Here is an 18245-nt window from a genome sequence, read left to right as displayed (position 1 = left end):
ACGTTCGGGTTACGCCCATACACGCCCTCCGCCGACGTCTCGACTCCGGAAAAATCCCGGGTGTAAAAATACATCTCCTAGATAACTTTGCTAAAGCTCCACTACGATTTTTTCAACACTAGCATGAACGAAAACTTAACGAAAATCTCTAAAAATGAGATTAATGACGTCTCTCAATGTAATTAAAACTAACACGCGTTGGGTGCCCGTTTCAACTACCGTAACACGTCGCACCCTGTCACAATGATGGCAACATTCAGCACACTTTACAGCAAAAACAGGTTAGTTATCAAAAGACGACTGTACCGAAGAGCAAAAAGCATTAAAATGTAACAAAGTTTGGTTTAATTCATTTTCTAAGTCGATTTCGAACACAAAATATAACTTGTTTAACTTAACGAGTCGCACTTTATAAAACCAATGTTCGGTTCAACTAGTTCAAGAGCTCGATTAAAATTTTTGAACTGAGCCATTTGAACATATGTTTTTTTCAAGCTAAAAATGCTCATATGTTCATAAACAATAAGGGGTAGGAGTGTCATTTTTGTGGCTGAATGAGAACAAACACAATTTCTATCTATGCGATTAAGCCGTTCTGTGCGAATAAGCTGCAAGTAAATAACCCAAATGAGCCGTGCGAATAAGCCAGATAGACAAATAAGCCTAATTAAGCCGCAAGTAAACAACCCTTAAGAAATAAATCTTATTTGATAAAAAAAAATCAATCTCTTAATGTAACTAAACCCTTTAAATGATTTTGTATATTGGGCCTTCGAAAACCATTAATTTTGAACAAACAACCATATTTCATTTTGTATTATATCATAAAAACCTGTTAACCATCTTGTACAAAACTATTAACAACTAGGGGTGCTCATGGGATGGGTTGATCGGGTTGAATACATTTGAACAACCCAACTCAATGCTTGCGGTTTGAAAAATCTTAACCCAACCCAATGCTTGCGGTTTGAAAAATCTTAACCCAACCCAACCCGAACCAAAGTGCAACCCAACCCAACCCTACCCATACGGGTTGGTCGGGTTGATACTTTGATACATTAAAATATTTTTCTAACCTAAAATATGTTATTTTTTTACTCATACTTTATTTTTCATCATAAATCATTTGTACAACTTATCCATACTTCTTACGTATATCACATTCAGTTAATTTTCTCAATTACATATATATGTTCACAATTATTGAACATATATACGAATGAGTTATATAAAGACGTGAATATATTAAAAATATGTGTATATGAATAGCATACATGATAGTGTAATTGTCTAATGTACATATTAATAAAAATTCAGCAATCATATTAAATCAAAGAAATAAAAGATTATCAAGTTCATCGGGTTGAGTTGAGTTCAAATAATAGTAACGCAATACTTATGTTTTAATAATTTTACAACTCAATTAATCATCGAATTGCTTTGGATTGAATTATTTCGTGTTAGGTTGATCGGGTTTTAAACACCCCTATTAACAACCGTTAGTTTTTAGGTCAAAGTCAAATAAATTAATACTCGACTCAACCTTTTTTTACCCCTGGTCAAAGTTTTAAATTTATTTGACCTAAAATCTAATAAAAATCCCGCAAGTTTATTTGAAACGGAGCATTTAGATCTACCCAAAACGCAATCCACGAATCCTAGCCGTTCATCTCGAACTTCTCTGCAAACTCACCGTGCCATGCCTTGGATCCTACGTGTCAAATTTCCATTGGCCATTTCTACGTGGCATGCGATATTATTGGTCGGGCCAACTCGACACAACTTCTCGCCAGATCTATATATGTACTCTCCGTAAACTTAACCACAAGAAAGAGCGGAGTCTCTCTCTCTCTCTCTAGAATCTTCTTCTCTCCATCAACTAGACTTTCATCAAATCGATTTAGATCAAGCATAGTTGCTGTTGATTTTTGATTACTTAGGTTATGGAAGAAAGCAAGAGGAGGATGTGTACTTTGCAGCTTTGTTGTTTTCTTTTGATCGGTTGCTTGATTTCACAGATTTACGCCTCTTCTGACGCGGTAAGTGAAGTAATTGATGTTTGCTTTTGTGGATCTGTAATGTCTGAACTAGTAAAGTAGTAACTGAATTTGTGTGGCTTTTGTTTTAGATATTTTACGAGTCGTTTGATGAATCGTTTGAGGGGAGTTGGATCGCATCTGAGAAGGAAGATTATTCTGGTAAGATTTGTTTGGATCTTCGTGTATCTTGTGTTGTTAGTTTGTTCTTGAACTTGATTTGTTTGATTAACTTGTTGTTAGAGTTTTGGTAGTTTTGAAGTCGTTTGAACTGTTAACTCAACTTGGAAGGTAAGAGATGTAGATAATGACGATAATTTGATAGAATTATGAATTGAACTGTGAGCTGAAGTGTTAACATGTGAAGGATTAGCCATTTAGGAGAAATTAGCGATTCGATTAGGAAAATGGATTCGGTTCCAGACACAGGTACTAGTATACAGTTGGTTGGTTTACACTGCCATAAAATAGCCACTTATAATTGCATTGGTGATTGAAGTCGTTTAAATGATTTTACTGTGGTTTAGAATATGCAATAGTAGCTTTGCAACGGGGTGCTAACTGGTTTGTCGGGGCTTACTCCCATCCCAAAAGTATCCAATTTAGCTTTTTAGTGAGATGGTCATGTTAATGTAGCAAGTTAAGGAGGCATGGAGTGATCCGGTTTTTGCGGCTTTAGGGTCATGTTCCTAAAATAACAATCTATACGTTGAAATACTCTTTTACTAGACTATCGACTAAAATGTTTCAGCTTTCTTTCTGAATCAGCTCTCAATTGACATAATCAAGCACCAAATATCGAACTCATAATGATATCATAGCAACTTTATATGTATCAACAATCATTTGGTTTTGCAACATAATATTTATCAAAAAGCCCAATGCCTCAAACAATCAATTCATCAATTCTTGTTTCCAATGTTTAAGCACCCAATCCAAATACAACTTAATTCCTAGCCTTCTCTAGAAACAGGGCCTTTATTCTCCAGATGCTTTCATCATACTCTATCAGGTTGCCGTGGACTAAGTGTATAGAGTAGAAATTGATGAAAATAACACGGTTTAACTCATCTTTAAGCAAATGTAATGTAACATTTTCAAAATGGAACAGTTGACACAGTTTCAAAGTAAATTTATATGTATGTTTTTGGTTTAAATGCATCTTGTTTTAAAAAATCTAATCACACGAACTCCTTTTGACGATACTATTACCCAGATGGACAAACTTTCTGTTTTCTCAAGAACAATTAATTGACAACTTACCATCGTCATGTGGGATGTCAAGCTGTATGAACTTCGTGTATAAAAAAAAGGTTTTAAGAGGTTCTCCTGTAGTGGTCTTCGCTTGCTAGACATTTTCTGTGCTGTCTAATTTTCTGGATTACAATGGATGTTCAAAAAATCTATTTGGCACCATGTTGACTTGGTGCATCTATTGGTTCTATGTGCTATTCCGTTCACGAATAGTTTGCACATGATTATATTTTTCATGTATCTATTTGATTTGTGTATTTGCTTCTGTAGTTTATGTAGTTGCATGGCAGGTTCTATCTGCTCTTCACTGTTCTGATGAAACGGTGCACAGTCATATGAATTTTCATATTTGATTGATCACATTAACAGCTAGAGGATGGTGCTATGGATACCGATCTTTGTCTTGTAAAATATTTCAACCCCTTTTTTTCTCTGATATATGATTGTCAATCTACATGAATGAGACGTATCTCTGGCTGTAATCTTGCTTTATATAGTATCTGCCACTGTTCTTTTTGTGACATAATTATGCCTTTTCAGTTGCTGAGTTTGTTATCATATTCTTTGTGGTCCTTAGGTGTATGGAAGCACTCAAAGAGTGAAGGACATGATGACTATGGACTTCTTGTATCCGAGAAGGCTAGAAAGTATGCAATTGTTAAGGAGCTAGAGAAACCTGTTGAGCTCAAGGATGGTACAATTGTTCTCCAATTCGAAGTCCGTCTTCAAAATGGTCTTGAATGTGGTGGTGCATATTTGAAATATCTCCGGCCACAGGAGGCTGGCTGGACCGCCAAGGGATTCGACAATGAGTCTCCTTACTCGATCATGTTTGGTCCCGACAAATGTGGTGCCACAAATAAGGTCCATTTCATCTTAAAACACAAGAACCCCAAGAGCGGAGAGTATGTTGAACACCACCTCAAATTCCCCCCTTCCGTGCCTTCAGATAAATTGACCCACGTATACACTGCTATTTTGAAACCTGACAACGAGGTCAGAATCCTGGTTGATGGAGAAGAGAAAAAGAAGGCTAATTTCCTATCATCCGAAGACTTCGAACCCGCACTAATCCCATCAAAAACCATTCCCGACCCAGATGACAAAAAGCCTGAAGATTGGGATGAGCGGGCCAAGATTCCTGACCCAGATGCAACAAAACCCGACGATTGGGATGAGGATGCACCCATGGAAATTCTCGATGAGGAAGCTGAAAAGCCCGAAGGATGGCTAGAAGATGAGCCCGAGGAAATTGACGATCCAGAGGCTGTGAAGCCCGAGGATTGGGACGATGAGGAGGATGGTGAGTGGGAGGCTCCCAAGATCGACAACCCGAAATGTGAAGCTGCATCTGGATGCGGAGAATGGAGAAGACCATTGAAAAGGAACCCAGCTTATAAGGGTAAATGGCATGCTCCTCTTATTGACAACCCTGCTTATAAGGGTATCTGGAAGCCTCAAGAAATTCCAAACCCTAGCTACTTTGAACTTGAAACCCCTAACTTTGAGCCAATTGCTGCCATCGGTATCGAGATCTGGACCATGCAAGATGGCATCTTGTTCGATAACATCTTGATAGCGAGTGACGAGAAGACTGCAGAAACAATCAGGGAAACCACATGGAAGCCAAAGTTTAAGGTGGAAGAAGAGAAACAAAAGGCTGAAGAACCAGCTGGTTTTGATGGTCTCAAGGGAATTCAGGTAATCTACTAACAAAGATGAACTAAAAAAACTACCATTTTCCTTGTTTTTGTGCTAACTTTTGTACTTCAAATGTTGCAGAAAACTGTGTTTGATCTTCTTTACAAGGTTGCCGATCTGCCTTTCTTGGGTGACCACAAGATCAAGGTTTTGGTAAGCAATTGCTGTTTTATTATACTTGCTATGTATTTTGATTCAATTTCTTTTTTGAGTAACGTATTTTCGAAACCTTTTTTCATATCTCAAACGTTTAGAGCAAAGTGCATGTCTGGAGTAGTTATTGGATCGACATATGTTGCATTCTTAACTGTAATTCAGATGTCTAAATGTTTGAGATACCAAAATAACGGTTTTGAAGCCATATTACAAAAAATCTGATTTACTTCCTCCGTCCCAAATAAATACCCACAATAAAGAAAGCACACAATTCTTTATTATACTTTTTAATCAACTAATGGACAATTTTACCCTTGATAACAAATGATAGAATTGAAAACTAGTGAACAAATTAAACTAGAAATTTGCCTTAGATATTTCCCCATTGCATGTTATTTGAAACTCCAGGTTTGTATCTTTTGCAGGAACTGATTGAGAAGGCTGAAACACAACCAAACATTACAATTGGTGTCATAATATCAATTGTCGTCGTGATCTTGAGTGTCTTGTTCAAGTTGTTGTTCGGTGGGAAGAAAGCGGTGAGTACTGCACCAGACCTTTTACTTTTCGTTGATAAAACTTCTAATTGTTTTAACCAAACCAAACAATCCTAATATATACCTGACAAGAGTAAACTAGTTGTTGATGTTTTTCTTTTTGCTGATAAAACCTCATACTGCTTAACCAAACGAAACAAACACGTACACCCCCTAAGGGGCCGTTTACCAAAACGCTTATCCGGGTAAGCACACACTACCTTACCAGATGAATATGGAAGGACCAAGAATCTTAACCACAAGGGTGGTGCCTGATTGGTTTGAGCTTGACTCCAAAGGTCAAGGTACCAGGAGGTCATGGGTTCAAATCCAAGAAAGAATAAAAATTCCCTTGTGGCCATGAAGGTTCAAATGCGGTGACTCCGGGTTATCTATTAGCAAAGCGGGTGGTCGCCCTAGGATTAGTCGGCTCGCATAGTGGGGTTGGATATCCAGGTTAAATAAATAAAAAAAATCTTACCCGGTAAGTGAGGCGACACTCTTACCATGATTAGCGTCGTTTACTGGGTAAATTGGTTATGTGAATGCAAAGTGATTGATGGAGTAATGAATGGGTTATACAGGGAAAGGTGAATAATGTGGCGGCAGCAGCAGCAGCAGCAGCAAAGAAGGAAGAAGGGGAGGGGGGTTCAAGCACCCAAACAGTAGGAGAAGAGGGAGAGGAAGAGGAAGAGAAGAAAGAGGAGGATGCAGCAGCTGCTCCTCGTAAAAGGAGCACAAGGCGTGACAACTAGATTCTACTTTACTATTATTTGGTAGCATCTTCTTCTTGTAGTCAACTTAGTTATTTGGCATCTACTGCTACCCTGCTACCTGCTACTAATTACATGGTATCCTTTTTGTCTGTTTGTTAAAATACATTGAAAACAAAGTTTTTTGTTGTAAGTAAATCAGAGAATTTTTATCATTAGAAATTTAAGCCACTTTTTGTTTTACTCAATTCAATGCTTGTTTTCTGGGTCTGTCAAACCCACATCCACATTCTCTTGCATTTTCAGTCATTATCATTCATCAAAGACACTTTGTCCATCTGTCTTGAATTCAACTCTATATTTCTATAACAATTGTGGTTACTAAATGGGTGTTTGGGATTGCTTACTTAAAACAATTTATGTTTTTTTTTATAAAAGTGCTTATTAACTTATGTGGTATCAAACTGGAGTTTGGACGGTTTTTCATATTATTGATTTATGGGAGTGTTTGAGATTGTTTATTAACTTATTTAACTTTTTAACATGTAAAAATTTATTTTTCATCGTTTATAATAATATTTTTGACAAAAAAATTATATCAATAAGATTAATAATTAACAAACATTAATAAAATAGGGTTAAAATAGTAAATTGGTAATAAACAATTTTTTATAAGTCAGGAAGGATTAACTTATCAAAAACTGTTTACCGGTTTGATACAGTTTTATTTTTCCTCATCCAAATGTTAGCATTTAGCTTATCATCGGTGCCAGACTGAAATAAATCAAAAACACCTAAAATAAGCAATCCCAAATACCCCTAAGTTTAGCTCGACTGATTTCTTGTTGTCAGAATTTTCTAGGACTAATGTTTGGGTTGCACTTTTAATTTCTTTAGGGTATGAATTATGACATTTAAATAAAAAGTTGAAATTGTGTCGACCATCAGCCAGTTACAGGGTGTGAAAAGGGTGTGAAATAATAAAAGATAACCACAAAGATGATGTTTGATTGGTTTGAACTTATATTCCAAAGGTCAAAAGTGCTTGGAGATCTCAAGTTCAAATCTAAGGAGGAATAAAAATTCTTTTGTGGCAACAGAGGTTCAAATGCGATGATTCTTGGCTATCCGTGAAGCTGTGGTCGTCCTAGGATTAAATCAACTCGCATAGCGGATTGAAGTTCCGTTACTTTGATGAAACGATAATTATTAAACTATTGGTTGATAAAATAAATTATATTTGTTAAAGCAAATAACATAAAGTTACCAAATAAATACATGCTAAAAATTTAATAATAAAGGCATAAATAGATTTAAAAAAAATTGAACGGACCCCAAAAATTTCAAGTGAAACAAATATTTTACTTATTGGGTTATTTAATACCTGATAAGTAAAGATTAACGATTTTTACCTTGGTTAGCACTTGTAGAATAAACCGTTTTGTTACAAATATTTCTGTTTTAATGGTCTAAAATCTTATCCAATAAGATAAGTGAGAGTACTAACTCTTATGAAAACGGTATTCGTAGTGTCATTTATACATACGTCGTATATATTTAAGCTGATAGCTCCCAAAACAATACGAGTCACAGATATGAGATATAATACTGGTTTTATAATAAACATGTAAAACGTAACTAAAATAACGCCTATGAAAACGAACAAATAGATAAAAGTGTATCGTCCAATACCCACACATCAATTACCATGAATACCGAAGATTCTTCGCAAACACATCATGCAACGAAAATGACGCATTAACCTCCTAGTTTCCTTGGAGGAATTACGGCCTTGGGTGGATTTGGGATCTTGTCGTCAAGACCAAGATCGTCTATGGGCGGTCGTCGTTTATGATGATTGGTGATGGTTTGGTACGCCATCGTCAATGCTAGCGCCTACATGTTTCACCACATAATCAGTCCTTCACCAATTCTCTTACGACACTAATTTATGTCGAACCAACATAAAATCCATCAAACTTGAAGATATATGGAACTGGTATTTAAGAAAAACATTCACTTTTCGGAACATCCTCTTTAGTTCGTTTTGTAATATATGTAAGAATGAACGATTTCAGATAAATAACGACCATGCGGATGCTTTGCCCGTTCCTATGCTTTCTATATTTGTGCAACTTTCCCCCCCTTTCTTCAAAAACTCGATTATCCACCACAAATGTTTCTGAAAACTTCTTTTTCCGCAAGTCAGAGGTCTTCATATAAACAACTGTTCTAAGAGTTTAAGGTCTTTGTGCACACTTGGTGCGTTCCGTTTGTGTTTTTTTCTGGCCAAAATGCAAAAAGCTTTGGTCCAATTCCCATTTTGTGTAACGGAGAATTTTGTTTCTCAGTCAATTTAACAACGTTTCAAAAAATCCTTTTTTGTACCCTATTTTGTCGTGTAATCTGTTGATCTTGTAACATTTGATGATATAAACCAATTTACAGAAATGTTACAACGGAATGAACCATAAACTCCACATCCACGTCATCAAATATCACAAGATCAACATATTATCATTCAAAAGGGGCGAAAGAACAGCAAATTTTGAAATTTTGTTTCATTAAATAAGAAATTTTGAAACTTACGTTACTTATATTAAAAAAAAAAGATATTTGTTAAACTAAATAGAAATTAAGACCGATTTCGTTATACTTTAACATTTTTTCGGTTGTTACAAAATATCAAAAAAGGGTGTTGGGTCCAAGACAACTTACAATGTGATCATGATCCGGAGGAGCGTAAATGCCGGTCGTCACCGTACTTCTTCTACGAGTTTTCTCGGTCGGTGGATCCGGAATCATTTCGAAACCAACCGGAACGACCATTACCGGCATCCCGACTAGATTACTGACACAAACTTTCTCCCAATCTGTGGCATTTCCCACAAATGCATCCACCGTGAAACTCTCCCTAACTTCCCGAATCAACTTTCCGCGTGCTCTTTGAGACTGAAATTACGATTTTGTATTATAAATGAATTTTGCAACACGGACAACCAACGATACCAAATCAAACGAACCCAATATGTCCCACAAAAGGGGTCACAGTTTTTCACCAAATCAGACCAACCAACATGTATACCAACCTTACCAATTAAATTGGTACCAGTTAGAGTTACAGTCGGCTGGTAGTACCGTACCAATTATACAGACATGGTTGGTACACGGTATTAGAACCATGTACCAAAACAGTACCATAATACCAACTTATTTAATTATTTAATGCATTTTTTATGTATCGACTATTAAACTTATAACTTTAACTATTTTGTTTGAGCATTTGAATGTTTGCAAGTTTTGTTATTTGCAATTAAAACCCCGTAAACATCACATGTGTTACCTGAAAACTCAGAATGCAATCAAAATTTGAACAAAGTAACACGTTTTTATATATTAACTTGAATGTAGTACAAAACCAGTACCAACCGAAAAGAGTCGATACGAAGTACAGTTGGTTGGTACATGGTATATGATTTTGTATACCAACTATAATTGGTTGGTACTCGATATTAGTGAAAAAAAACTTGGTACCATACCAAATCCACCCCTATGTCCCACCCGTAAGGTGATATGTATGCAAACTTGATTTCTAACACTAAGCGTAGGGCGGTTGTTTCCATGAAAACAAAGCAGATAGTAGATGACTTACCTGTACGTAATCTACGGCTGGTATTACGCGTGCTCGGCGGAGTTCTGTCGGCCATTGATCTTGGGCCTCGTACTCATCATCTTCCCCGGATCGTTGCCAGGTGTCGAAGTGAGCAAGCATATCGACATCCATCGTGAAATTTAAGATCCCTTGAGCAGAGTCAACAGTGTACCCGAGCTTAAACGGTACCATTTTCACACCCTGTGATTTAAGCACGTCGACAACCTGCCGATTTGACATCACCAGAAATCCGTCATTCCTAACCCATTTTGAGAATTTCCAAATGACAAGAAGATTAAGGGGCCGTTTATTAAGCGCTTACCTGGTAAGTACTTACTGAGCAATTTTCCTCACCGAATGAACATGGCAAGGGGCAAGAATCTTACCCGGTAAGAGCGATGATAAGGATGGAGAGTCTTACCCGGTAAGTGAGGGTGACGACTCTTACCCGAATAAGCGCTTACCAGGTAAATTGTTGCATAAATACGTTTTGATGTACTACAATTTTACCCGGTAAAATAAATTATAGTGTTGACTCATAACAGTTTACGCTTACCAGGTAAGCATTTAGGTAAACTTCCCTTAAGTCCATCTCCAACAATTTCTCCATAATTTCTCTAAGATTAAGCTACATTTTCGTCCCCATGGTTGCTAAAAATTGCGATTTTCGTCCCTTATCATTTAGAAATTGCGGTGTTCATCCCTATGATTTGTGATTCATTGCTATTTTCGTCCTTATAATTTACAATTTATTGTTGTTTACAATTCTTTATTGCTTTGGTCGCTTGTACTTAAAGGTCGGAATTAGTTCATGGACGGAAATAACAATAAATTACAAACCATAGGGATAAAAATCACAATTTCTAAACCACAAGGACGAAAATCATAAATTAGTCTTAATTATATAATCAAAATATTCAATCAAAATACACAAAATGAAAAAGGTACACAGTTTTAGTAACATCCATGATGAAGAAGGTACACTTTTAGTCTTTTAGAGAAGTGAAATCATATCCTTTTTAATTAATGATATGACGGTTTTACCCTTAATGAATGATAAGTTATTAAAGAATTATTCAATCTCATAATTAAAAAATAGAATTGTTAAAATAGACACTCAGGGGTCGTTTACCAAACACTTACCCGGTAAGCGTTTATCGGTAAAATTTAACACTACCACTTACTTATCGGGCAAGACTTTAATCGACCTAAACGGCATCGTATGCAACAATTTACAGAGTAAGCGCTTACCATGGTAAGAGTCATCGTCCTCACTTACCGGGTAAGATTCTCGGTCCTTGTCTCCCTCTTACCAGGTAAGTCCTTACCATATTCATCCAGTAAGGTAATGTGACTTGGTAAGCGCTTACCCGGGTAAGCGTTTGGTAAACGGCCCCTTACTAAAAGTGAACGTTCAGTTTGATACGCACTAAAATAGAAAAATGTGGACACTTATTTCGGAGAAATTGACTAACCCCTTAACCAAATTCACTTTTTAGCTACTTTTGTCATCGAATTCTCATTTTAGCCAAAGCTTACACAAATGCCTTATGCATTTGCATAAAGTCTATTTTCAGATTAAAAGAAAAAAGAAAAACTAGCTCTTTACGCAAATGAAAATCCTTACAATTTTTTTTTACGTAAATGGGATCCTTACACAAATTCTTTACTCAAATCACGCAAATTTGCGTGAACTTTTTTTAACCCTGAAAATAGTTTTTAGGCGATTGCGTAACCCATGGGTAAAATGGGAAATTGATCGGTTAAAAAGTGAATTTGGTTGGCAGATTATATTCATTAATATAAAAAGCAATCCTATCACCTCCATCTCGGCGTCCTCGAGATATCCTACGGTAAGCTTCGTGATGTCTACAGAAAACGGGTCGTCAAGCAAGATCTTTCTTGACGACAAGTCGTCAGGATCTTTACCTCGAATAACGTCTAGAACAATCGCGCAATCAACAGCACTTCTACATAACGGGCCAAGTTTATCCTTTTGAAAGGAAAAAAAAAACGATTTCGTTGTTAATAACAGAACATAACATAGCAAATCGAGCACCAAGAGAGGGACCGAGCAGTACCAGGCTCTCAGACAAGCTCAATACACCGGTTCGACCAACCGCACCGAAGGTTGGCCTCAATGCAGTCACACCACACCGGGCCGCAGGGTAAGTTATTGAACCAGCTGTTTCCGACCCAATTGCAAATGGAACCATACCGGCTGAGGTGCAAGCAGCAGGCCCAGCCGATGAACCAGTAGTGAACTCCTCGATGTTCCACGGGTTTCTGGTTCGACCGCCAAACCAGATATCGTCATATGCTAAAGAGCCCGTAACCAGTTTCCCAATGAGAACCGCACCTGCAGACTTCAATCTGCAATCGGAGTCGTAAAACTCACAAATAGACATTTTTTTCGAAGTATATAATATTTATATTGAATTACAAATTTGGTCCCGCGGTGTTCCGAAAATAACACTTTTCATCCGTGCAGTTTCAAAACTACAAGATGGCCATCGTGGTTTGAAAAAACGTTCACATTTGGTCCCTGGCTCTAACGGCCGTTAAAAGATTAAATGAGGGACACTTTCGTCTTCTTATCGATTTTATGATTTGGTCCCTTCAGTTTTTGATTGGGTAAATGACAAAAAAATGATAGAAGACGAAAATACCCCTTCTTTTAACAGAAATTTTTAACGGCCATTAGATGAAGGGACCAAATTCAAACATTTTTGCAAACCATGATGGACATTTTGTAATTTTGAAACTGCATGGACGAAGAGTGTTTTTTAACAAACCACAGGGACCAATATTTGTGGTTTACTCCAATATTTATATACGGCAAATACTCACGCGCACACTTCATCTTTGGTGAGGTTTGAACATTTGACCTCCTGAAAAAGGTTGGGCTCTACCTGTAACCCGGGTACCAGTGGGTCAATGACCCTTTGGTTGCAACAATATTTACCAGACACATGGGACAGTCTCGGGCCCATACCTCTTGTAAACCCAAGCCTCAATGTCGAGAACTTGATCTTTGAATGTAGATGAACCCCATGTAGTTTTGTATTCCGGAACTGCAATTATGTCCTTTAGCCCATACGGTATCCCATGAAGCGGGCCTATCATTTCAGAAAATTCTCGTTAAAAACCAAGTCCTCATAAACGTTTTCCGCTAATTTGCTGTACCCCACATGAAAGCTGTGGCCAGCAAAAGCCCGGGCTGTCTAAAGCTTGGCCTAAAAATGCCCTAAAAAACCCAAGCCTGAAAATGCCCAATCGGGCCCATTTTCACATTCAAAGCCCAGGCCCGCAAAAGCCCGCACCAAAAAGCATGACCTAAAGCCCAGCCTGAAAATGACCAAAACAACCCAAGCCTGAAAAAGCCCGATTGAGCCTATTTTCACATTCAAAGCTCGGGCCCGGCTTGGAAGTCCCGGGCCTTGTGCATCTAGTGCACTATGCACATAAGTTTTAACTCTTTTCTATCATCTTAACTAGTTCAATACCTAAGTAAACGCCTTGTGCGAGTAGTTGATCGGCCTGCTTTGCCTGCTTGTAGGCGAGATCCTCAGTGATAGTGATCACTGCCTCCAAAACCGGATTGTACCTATCGGATCACCGAAGCTCACCATTACATAAAAGAATGAAAAAGAAAACAATATTTTCACGATTTTACAGATAAGGCGAAATGCATCAAAAGGCAACAAAGTTTGATTCACTCGGTTCATATTTAGTCGGAGGAATATCTTTTCCCTTGATTGATGTAACGGAGTTTCATTCAAGCTTTCCCGTTCTGTACTCATTTTGAGCAGTTACTTGGTGATCTGATAACATTTGATGACATTGATATCCGATTGTGAAAGATTTACAGAAAAGTTATGGCAAAAACTTGACATTCTCGTCATTAAATGTATCAAGGTAACACCGGCCAAAATAGATATAAAAAAAAACCCTTGAATTTTTTACATAAAATTAAGAAGAAGAAAAAAAAATCTTAGTTAAATTTAAACTAGGAGCATTTTCAAACTTCGTCGCATTTCGATAAATTTTGCGCTTACAGATAGGACTGTTAACAAACCGAACAAACATGAACGGAGGCTTGTTCTTGTTCGTTCGTTTAACTTAACCGAATAAACGAACACGAATGATAAACGAACTAGATTTTTTGTGTTCATGCTCGTTCGTTAAGAAAATGTGCTTGTTCGTGTTCGTTCGCTAAGATGCTAAACGAATGAACATAAACGAACAAATAAAAATAAACAGAAAGCAACCGCCAATAAGCATCATTCCGACCCTCGAAAATAACATAACAAAATGAAAAAGCGGGTAAAATTATGAGGGGTAAAAAAGGAATTCTAAAAAATTAATTTAATTAACACTTTTACCTATTAATGTCATAATATATAAATATATATATTTATGCATATAAACAAACATAAACGAATGAACTTTCACGAACATAAATGAACAAACAAGACCATCGTTCATGTTTCGTCCATTTAACTCAATGAACAAAGATACGTGTTCATGTTCGTTCATTTATTAAAAAAAAAACGAACATAAGCGAACTTCCTACCGGACAGCGGATGGTTCGTGAACGGTTCGCTGAATGTTAGGTTCGTTTATAGCCCTACTTATAGATATTTGTAAGTTTTAGGGGTTCAAAGTATCAAACACATCCACATGGCCATAGTAAGCCGTAAAATTACCTTTTTAGCCTCTTCAGAAAAATCCCAACAAGCTCCTCCGAGGTAATTTTTTCCGTCTGTATAAGATGTCCGAGTTCAAGAATCTATAATCACACATTTTCCACAAAACCATTGATGAGAAGTAAGATTAGCATCATATCCAGCGACAATTGGATTTATTTTAGGAACGACTAACTTACAGTCATGAAGGCGATATCTTCATCGTTTTCAGGCCTCGTAACACCAAAAACCGAAGGATAGTTAAATCTCTTAGCATCATCATGTGGTTCTTCGTGTTTCCACTCGGAATTGAAAACTAAAGGAGAAGGGTACTTTAATCCTCCATTGGTGGTAGCCACTATTTTCCGATTGGCTTTATATACGGGAATATTGAGCTCTTTGGCACCCTTCTCGATCTCGAGCATCTACATTCGACAAATAGTAAATATCTCTGGTGGTGCACAAAGCCATAAACGCATATTTTTCATACCCATATCGGATATCCAAATTCGTGAAAATATTCGGGCAAAATGCATCAAAACGGAACGAAGTTTGTCTTAGGTCCTATTTGACGTAACAAATACTCCCTCTGTCCCAAATCAAGCGTCCACGTTGAAAATGACACAGTTTTGGCATATAATTATTACACTTTTTAAATAACTAAATGACACATTTACCTTTGATAACAGAGAGAAACTTTCTCCATCTCAAAATCAAGGGTAAATGGGAAAGTGAAAACTTATTTTGGGACAAGCTAAAATGAAATGTGGACACTGAGGGGCCGTTTACCAAACGCTTATCCGGGTAAACGCTTACCAAGTAACATTACCTCACCGGATGAATATGGTAAGGACCAAGAATCTTACTCGGTAAGAGTGAGACAAGAACCAAAAGTCTTACCTGGTAAGGGAGGGAGACGACTCTTACCACGGTAAGCGCTTACCGGGTAAATTGTTGCATACGACGTCGTTTTATTGGACTAAAATCTTACCCGGTAAGTAAAAAAATAATGTTAAATTTTACCGGTAAGTACTTGCCGGGTAAGTGTTTTGTAAACGGCCCCTTAATTTTTAAAGAAGGGAGTAATTTTTTTCTCAATCGATGCAACAAAATCTCATATGTTCTTATTTAATGTAACATTTGACGACATTGATTTCAAGTTTATCTTCAACTTTGTCGTAACTCTTTCGTTAACATTTCGTAAGTGGGTAGCACACGGGTCAAAAATGTGTACAAAATTGGAAATTTGAAACTCATTTACATCGACTGAATGAAGTCTTTGTTACTCTAAATAGGAACTGAACCAAACTTTGTTGCATATAGATGCATTTTGCCCGTCCAACAACTACTCAAGATTGTACCAAAGGGTCATTGGGCCAATGGTACCCAACACTACAACAAAATTGGGTTCATACCTGACCCTACAAAAAAAAGGGTTTATAGGATGCTTAAAATGCTGAAGAGCCCCAATAACATATTTTATAGGACTTAAGTTTATAGAACAAAACTATAAAGCGTCCTTTAAAAAGTGTTACAATAGGTTTATATGACGCTTTTAGGCGTCTTAACAAGTTTTTAAGACGTTTTTAGAATAAAGTGTCATGTTAACTATTTTATAGGACACTATTTCAATATTCATCCTATAAGCACAAGTGTCCTATAAAAAGATGAGTTTATAGGACATTTCTCAAAAATGTCCTATAAAATAGCTAATACGACACTTTATTTTAAAAGTGTCCTAAAATACTTGCTAAAACACCTAAAAGCATCCTATAAACCTATTGTAGCACTGTTAGATAGGAATTTATAAAGTTTAGTCCAATAAACTTGAGACCTAGTATGCTATTAAGACGCTTAAACATTTCAGACGTCCTATAAATCAAATTTTGTTGTAGTGCAAGGTACCGGTAGAGCCCAACCTCCTATGACATCGAGGGTTCAAACCTCACCAAAGGTGAGGAGTGTGCGTGAGTATTTGCCATATATAAATATTATATACTTCAAAATACATATTCAAGATCGTTTTGGAAGTACAACAAACATAAATGATCAAATATGAGTTGTTTAGCTCTTTGGCTCACAAGTTTATGATGTTACTCCATCCGTTCCAAAATAAAGGTCCACAATGAAACCGACACATATTAAACCCGGTTTTGACTCTGCTTTGAAAACTCGGGTTTTTAACTGCCGTATGGCAGTTTTCGACCGTTTGAGGGGAAAAGCCATGAATTGGTCATTTGATTTTTTCGGTACACAGATTCATAACACAAAAAACTCTTTGTTCGGGAAAAACCACTGAATTTTATCCGGTTGAGATTTCGATTGTACCATCGAAATACTTCAATCTGAAAGTGATACACGACTTTATGTGGAATCCAAGCAATCGAAAACCAAAAAATTTAACAAAAACGACACTTTTACCCTTGATAATAGAGACATAAACTTTCTCCATCTCATAATTAACGATAGAACATGGACAATTATTTTGGGACAAACTAAAATAAAAAACGTGGACACCTAAGTATTACCTTACTGTCATTGAAGAAGTCTGCATCCAACATACTAAAACCAGATTTAAGGCGTGAAGCATCATCGACCTTTTTGAAGCATTTTTCATGGCTAGAAAACTCAGGACTTGCACTGTCCTGATCGAAAGATCAACGCGTTTAGTGGCAAAAAAACGATACATACGATTAGGGCTGTAAACGAACAGAACGAACAAGAACGGAGGCTTGTTCATGTTCGTTCGTTTAACTTAATCAAACAAACGAACGAACACGAACGGTAAATGAACGAAAATCTTTGTGTTCGTGTTCGTTCGTTTAGAAATCAGGTGTGTTCGTGTTCGTTTATGTTCGTTCGTTAACATGCTAAACGAACGTAAATGAACGAATATAGACGAACGGACCAAACAAACATAAATAAATATTATTTGAATTCAAGTAAATAAACAAAAGATTATGTATTAAATTTAATATATAAACGAATATAAATGAACGTAAACGAACGGTAAATGAACGAATGTTCATGAACATAAATGAACGAACGAAACTCTTGTTCATGTTCGTTCGTTTAACTAAACGAACAAATTTTTTTTGTTCATGTCCGTTCATTTATTAAATAAACGAACATAAACAAACTTCCCGTCGAACGGTTCACGAACGGTTCGCTGAACGTTCGGTTCGTTTACAGCCGTACATACAATACAAAAGAGACGGGGAGTTTGCATTATAGCAGTCTATTGATGCATTTGTTACCTGGACAAAATGGTCCTAGAAAGACTTGGAACTTTCTGAAACAACAATTTTCCCATTTTATTATACGTACTCACCTGCTTTGCAAATGTTAGAGTAGAAATATGCATCTTGTTTTGAAACTAGGGCGAATGTGGCAAACGGTCATTGACCCAGCGGCACCCGGGTCTATGGTAGACCCAACCTCCAGGAGGTCAACGGTTTTAGACCTCACCCGGGTCTATGGTAGACCCAACCTCCAGGAGGCCAACGGTT

At 37.0% G+C, this 18245-nt stretch overlaps 2 protein-coding genes across 3 annotated transcripts; one reads left to right on the top strand and one right to left on the bottom strand.

Moving 5' to 3' along the window:
• Window positions 1-1828: 1828 nt before the first annotated feature.
• On the top strand, window positions 1829-6644 carry LOC112514330 (calnexin homolog). Its single transcript, XM_025120746.1, has 6 exons — window positions 1829-2039; window positions 2129-2198; window positions 3868-4991; window positions 5073-5144; window positions 5573-5686; window positions 6268-6644. Exons 1-6 carry the CDS (start codon window positions 1944-1946, stop codon window positions 6436-6438), a joined length of 1647 nt encoding a protein of 548 aa, XP_024976514.1. The 5' UTR covers window positions 1829-1943; the 3' UTR covers window positions 6439-6644.
• A 1282-nt stretch (window positions 6645-7926) lies between these two features.
• Window positions 7927-18235, bottom strand: LOC112514455 (glutamyl-tRNA(Gln) amidotransferase subunit A). Of its 2 annotated transcripts, none has more exons than XM_025120935.1 (11): window positions 17994-18235; window positions 17265-17376; window positions 14937-15161; window positions 14758-14840; window positions 13555-13655; window positions 13044-13167; window positions 12130-12421; window positions 11871-12041; window positions 10049-10273; window positions 9115-9348; window positions 7927-8292 (listed from the first exon to the last, which is right to left on the bottom strand). In XM_025120935.1, the coding sequence occupies exons 1-11, from the start codon at window positions 18098-18100 to the stop codon at window positions 8155-8157; spliced, it is 1812 nt and encodes a 603-aa protein (XP_024976703.1). In that variant the 5' UTR covers window positions 18101-18235; the 3' UTR covers window positions 7927-8154. The 2 variants fall into 2 exon arrangements, with proteins under 2 accessions (XP_024976703.1, XP_024976704.1); XM_025120936.1 differs by having other exon boundaries at window positions 17265-17381; window positions 17994-18071.
• Window positions 18236-18245: the final 10 nt, after the last annotated feature.

This window comes from Cynara cardunculus (assembly GCF_001531365.2).
Source record: "Cynara cardunculus var. scolymus isolate 2C chromosome LG 6, CcrdV1, whole genome shotgun sequence".
In the NCBI taxonomy this organism is placed as follows: domain Eukaryota; kingdom Viridiplantae; phylum Streptophyta; class Magnoliopsida; order Asterales; family Asteraceae; genus Cynara; species Cynara cardunculus.
Note: the sequence above shows the minus strand (reverse complement) of the source record. Positions and strands in the feature narration are given on the sequence as shown.

Coding starts and splice junctions, on each gene's coding strand:
- LOC112514330 (XM_025120746.1), top strand. CDS start 1,944: ATGGAAGAAAGCAAGAGGAGGATGTGTACTTTGCAGCTTTGTTGTTTT. Junction 2,199..3,867: donor TGAGAAGGAAGATTATTCTG/GTAAGATTTGTT, acceptor TGTGGTCCTTAG/GTGTATGGAAGCACTCAAAG. Junction 5,145..5,572: donor ACCACAAGATCAAGGTTTTG/GTAAGCAATTGC, acceptor TATCTTTTGCAG/GAACTGATTGAGAAGGCTGA.
- LOC112514455 (XM_025120935.1), bottom strand. CDS start 18,100: ATGCATATTTCTACTCTAACATTTGCAAAGCAGGTGAGTACGTATAAT. Junction 13,168..13,554: donor CGCACAAGGCGTTTACTTAG/GTATTGAACTAG, acceptor CTGAAATGATAG/GCCCGCTTCATGGGATACCG. Junction 9,349..10,048: donor CAGCCGTAGATTACGTACAG/GTAAGTCATCTA, acceptor TCGTAATTTCAG/TCTCAAAGAGCACGCGGAAA.